The sequence below is a fragment of the Triticum dicoccoides genome, chromosome 7A, assembly GCF_002162155.2.
Source record: "Triticum dicoccoides isolate Atlit2015 ecotype Zavitan chromosome 7A, WEW_v2.0, whole genome shotgun sequence".
NCBI lineage: Eukaryota > Viridiplantae > Streptophyta > Magnoliopsida > Poales > Poaceae > Triticum > Triticum dicoccoides.
This window is the reverse complement of record NC_041392.1, coordinates 10,539,927-10,545,119: the sequence shown is the minus strand read 5'-3', so window position 1 is coordinate 10,545,119 and position 5,193 is coordinate 10,539,927. Positions and strand designations below refer to the sequence as shown.

The window sequence follows — 5,193 nt, the reverse complement described above, 5'->3', positions numbered from 1 at the left end:
TGTCCGGCGCTTGGTAGACAGGACCGTCCACTGTCCCAGGGCTGAACTAAACTGCGAGGAGACAAGTCATTATGTTTCATGGCTTGAGGATCTTGATGCTGTCAAGACAAATTTCTTTCCTGCACTTAGAAATGTTAGTACTCAAAACATGCGACCAATAGTGTTCGTACTGAACTACGGTCACATATATTTAGGAAAGATGGTAAGATTTCTACTATTTCTCCTCAGTGCATCTTTTGCATACATTATTTTTTAAGCTAAACTTCATTGCTAAGTATGTTACTATACGATGTTCTTCAACAGGGACTCCCGATGAATGTTGTGCCTGATTGAATCGATACTAAAGGTACCATGAATATTGTTAGCTTACGGCCAAGATATCCTACAATGCACTTTAGTGCATTTAGGATTTCTAATAGCGAGGAATGCTTAATAGTAAAAGACTGGAGCAAAATTGTGAACGATCACAGAGAAGTACTAGGGGGCAGCAATCAGAAGCGCAACCCACGATTAGGAGACATGTTCATCTGCATGCTCCAATATGATGAATCAGCAAAGCTATACATGTTCTATACTATTTTACCTGAGAGAGAGCAGCAGGGGTGATTAATTAGCTAGTTCATGCTCTTAGTACTTGTCCTCTCATGTCCGTGTTCTTCGTCCTGAACTTAATCTCAAAGAGTGATTTGCTTTTGTGGTGTTATGAACGCTTATAATATCATTACCATGTTGAACTCGATGATATCTTTGCTATGAAAACCGTTGGTGATGATATATATAATGCAAGAGTTTTTATATTAATTAATATGACGATGATGATGAGTTATTATATCATTTATGAAAGAAATTGCATATTAGTTTCAACTGGATGGATTCTAGCTAAGTGATCAAGTATATGCCATATCCATATTACCAAAAATTAAAGTAAAAATAAAAAATAAAACCAAAACACACCCAAACATTTAGTACCGGTTGGTGTTACCAACCGGTACTAATGTCCTACGTGCCCACGGAGCTGGCTCGTGCCACGTGGTTGCCCTTTAGCACCGGTTCATGCTGAACCGGTACTAAAGGGGGAGGGGCCTTTAGTGCCTACAATTTAGTGCCGGTTACCGAACCGACACTAAAGGGCCTTACGAACCGGTGCTATTGCCCGGTTCTGCACTAGTGTGTTAGGACTTGCACTGTCATACTTGAGGCCGTGGCCTCACAAGATCTCTGGATCTGCCACTTTTTCTTCGGCATGGCCGGATCACATAATAATATCAACGTGCTTCAACGCTCACCGGTGTTTGCAAGGCTTGCCGAAGGCAACAGCCTATCGGTGAATGTTACCATCAACGGCCATAACTTCGACAAAGGATACTACCTAGGTGACTATCTTTCCTTAGTGAACCACTATTGTAAAGACAATCCCCAACCTTGTCGGAGAGAAGAGGAAAAGATTTGCCCAAGAGCAAGAGAGTGCTAGGAAGGACGTGGAGCGTGCCTTTGGTATTTTGCAATCTCGATGGGGTATCGTTCGGTATCCTGTTAGGACTTGGAGCACCAAGAAGCCGTGGGAGGTGATGATTGCTTGTGTGATCATGCATAATATGATCGTAGAAGATGAGCGCCCGTAACGTATCTACAATCAAGGGTTTCAGTTTGAGGGTGAGAATGTTGTGCATGAGTATGGAGGAGCGGCAATGTTTGAATAGTTCATCCATTTTCTTCATGAAATGTGTGATTAGAAAACTCACATGTAGCTACAAAATGATTTGGTTGAGCATACCTGGGCTCATGTTGACAAAATGGCCGTCCGTCCGCTTGGGTCGGCGCTTAATCCCCATCCACTATGGGTCAGTTCGGTTCACGTCCTCATGGTGCCGTGCCTGGCCTGGATTTTCAGAGAAGTTGTTTGCTCGTTGTCCTGGTACTGAGGAAGCCAGCCTGGCCTGGATACTTGAGCACTTTTGTTAGCCTGGTCCAGGCAGACCGAGGCGACCACAGGCGTCCAGTTTCGAGCGCCTGGGCAGCCGACCTAGATGCTAATTGCTGCTTGGGAATTACTAATCACAAAACGACAGCACTCCTGCAGCTATGGTATGGTATGGCAGAGCAAGTATAATAGAGCTGAGTCAGCGGGCTATAAAAAATAAACTAGTATATTCTGTTTAGTTGGAGCAGAGAGAAGAGGAGAGAGAAGGTAAGCAGGCTCTTGGTGAAGAGACAACTCTAGCACGTGCTCCTAGACACTTTGTGAGAATGAAAGGTGGGCCGCATAATAAAAAAAATAGTACACTCTTTTGATCTACTATTATACATGTTAGCTATAAGATAGGCTGTAGATAACATGTCACTGACTTATAGCCAGCAGCTGGCTATACTATTAACCATGCTCTCATAAGTACATTCTAAGATTTCTTTTTAAAACCATTGAACTATTCACCAGGCCAGGCTTCATCCAAACACATTTCTTTCCGGCTAGCCTGGCCAGGCAGCAATTGCTAGCTCCTCGTGTCCACACGCAACATTTTTTCCCAGGCATCGACTTGTGGACACAAAACAAACTAGCTCTACAATCTATATCCACCCACTCACGGCCTGGGCCGAGAACCCGACCCGACCGGCCGACCGCCCCATCCACCAAGAGTATTCCACCCCCCGATCTAGGGTTCTTTTCCCCACCGCGCGGACACAAAACAAAGAGCGGCGGCGGCGGGGAGGAGCCGGCGTGGAAGACGATCGATCTCGGGGGCGGCGCGCTGGAGACGCAGATGGGTGGCGGGGTTAAAGCCAAGGAGGAGTACCGCTTTGGCTCGTCCAAGGTTTCTCCCTTGCCTACGGTGAATGCCGAAGAAGTGGCCGCTGCCAAGGGGAAGAAATCCAGGGCGAAGAAGGCTGCGTCGCGGATAGACTTGGACAAGGCTGAATCCCTTGCGTATAAAGCCAGGATGAAGGCGAGGGAGTCTGCTAGGGTAGCCAAGGCCAAGGCCGAGGAGGCCGAAGAAGCTGCCAGGATAGCCAAGGCCAAGGCCGAGGAGGCTGAAGAAGCCGCCCGGGCCGCCAAGGCGGATGCTGAGGCGGCCGCCAAGGCGATAGAAGCCGCAGAAGAGGCGATGCTTCTCTATGAGAAGGAGATGGAGTGGGCGCAGTGCGAGGAAGAATTGGACGCCTCCATGTTCCGCGGCCGCTGGAACCAACAGCACGCCCGCCACGGCGCCACCTTCCTGGAAATCAGTAAATCACCTCTTCTTACTTGCAATTACTTGCATTTTTCTGCCATCTATCAAATGAAACCACCAATTTTACATTGCAGCATATGCCAATCCATGCCCTTTTTTCTTGAGAATTGTATCTGTGGCTACTGCTGTTTTGCCGGTCTGTCTGTCCCCAATAATGAACTCTCGCTGACCGCGCCCTATAGGGATCATCGAATCGATAGCAATAAGCCCTGTTTGAAGAGGTTTTACATTGCAGCATATGCCAATCCATACTGTCATTACTTACATGCAACTAACTAGGCCATTATTGATTGATGCAGCATCTATCCCACCTATGCGTTACACTTACCCTACTCCCGAGGAGAAGGTCTACATCGAGACCGCGGAAACTCTGCAGATCGTTTCTCTCAAAATCGTGTCGATCAATGACGACTCTTTACGCTGGCCACTGCAAGTGTTTGGTATGGTTGCCGTGCGTGATATCTTGGATCACAAGCGCAACATTATCTTCCAGCGACAGAGGAATAACTGCCAAATCATCAATAAGAATGTTCGTATGTAAATCTTCTTTCATTCCTTCCTTTTATTTCCTTAATTAACCTGGCCTTCTCTAGCATCTTTGATATATCTGTGCTGCCCATTGTGCATTTGCCAATGTCAGATTTAGTGATTCATTAAGCTTCTTCTACCATATACTCTCTTATAAGATAGAGTAGATTGTTTGCATTCTACTCGATGCGGTCTTACTGTTGATGAACATTACTCTGTTATTTACTTGAATAGTTTGGTGCAGGATCCGTATCTAGCATTGACAGGCCCAAGCCGTGCTGTTGCTGTGTCGATGGAACCTTCGCACATTGAGGTTTCGCTGAAAGTGAAGGGGACCACTAAATCTGATGATAAAGACCTAAGCGAGCTAGTTTTGAATTTTAGATCTGGATGCGTGCTTAGTGACGTTTACCCTAGCAGGATTAGCACAATTGAACTTAAATACGATCACATTATGTGCGCTGTGGAGGCCACGATCCGCATAAAAGTCACTGGTGGGTCTTGGCCAGATGGTTTTCGAGGTATGTTTACTGCCTACAACACTGGAGCTGATGACCTGAAAGTCAAGTTACTTGATTTTGGAGATGGTGGATTGCCTGTTGGTGCTGATGGCATGGTCAAGCTCTCACGCAGTGTGGTTTCCGTTGACCTTGAGGAGATGCTCAAAGTCTCTGCCATGGCATATCCTATTAACGATGATGAAGTTGCTGATAGCAGTGAGGTAGCCTTAAAACCTGAGATGGCTGGTATAACTCCCCCAGGTTTTGTGCTGACGGTTGGCTCATGTAGTATGGAAGTGAGTGTTGCCTGGTCCCTTTTCCGTCGTCGATTCTGACCTTGAAAGGCTGATGCTGACAGGAGCTCTGAACTCATTTGGCCTGCTGTACTTGTGTTATGATGTGGTGGTAGCCGAGATCTGCTCTACTTATGTTATGATGTGGTAGCTGACTAGCTGTTGCTTGGTGTATGCTAAGTGGTACCGTTGCTTAGGTGGTGTATGTTAAGTGGTACTGTTGCATTTGTGGACAGTGTAATATTTGATCACCTCGCTTTTGTTAATACTATTATGCATGGGTAATTGTCTTGAGGAAGCTGTTCGTAGACGCACAATCTTGATTACTTAATTTTTTTTATGCTTCATACAACTTGATATGATGGAAAATTGCATGACTTTTCTTCTGGTATGCGAACTTTTTAGGGGAAAACCTTGCTGCCTTTTATTAACTAAGTGGCCGAGGGACACAATAATGTCTTGAATAGAAACAAGAAACAGGAGGAATAGAAAACCAAGTCTTACATAATTTATCAGGCAGCCATCCCCAGCTAGATAATGCGCCGCTCGATTACGTCTAGCCCTAGCACACGCTCGATTACGTCTAGCCTAACACACACAAGAAACTCATCCTAAGAGATCTAAGAGATAAGCTCCTTGATTTCT

General features: G+C 45.7%; 1 protein-coding gene across 1 annotated transcript; it reads left to right on the top strand.

The window, feature by feature from the left end:
- The first annotated feature begins 2,598 nt into the window (after positions 1-2,598).
- Positions 2,599-4,846, top strand: LOC119330864. The gene is made up of 3 exons (XM_037603995.1): positions 2,599-3,222; positions 3,527-3,756; positions 4,000-4,846. The coding sequence occupies exons 1-3, from the start codon at positions 2,760-2,762 to the stop codon at positions 4,588-4,590; spliced, it is 1,284 nt and encodes a 427-aa protein (XP_037459892.1). The 5' UTR covers positions 2,599-2,759; the 3' UTR covers positions 4,591-4,846.
- The last annotated feature ends 347 nt before the right edge of the window (positions 4,847-5,193 follow it).

Bases quoted from the DNA above. Each gene is read 5' to 3' on its own strand.
- LOC119330864 (XM_037603995.1), top strand. From the start codon at position 2,760: ATGGGTGGCGGGGTTAAAGCCAAGGAGGAGTACCGCTTTGGCTCGTCC. The intron at 3,223-3,526 runs GTAAATCACCTC...TGATTGATGCAG, and splicing joins CGCCACCTTCCTGGAAATCA to CATCTATCCCACCTATGCGT. The intron at 3,757-3,999 runs GTTCGTATGTAA...AGTTTGGTGCAG, and splicing joins GCCAAATCATCAATAAGAAT to GATCCGTATCTAGCATTGAC.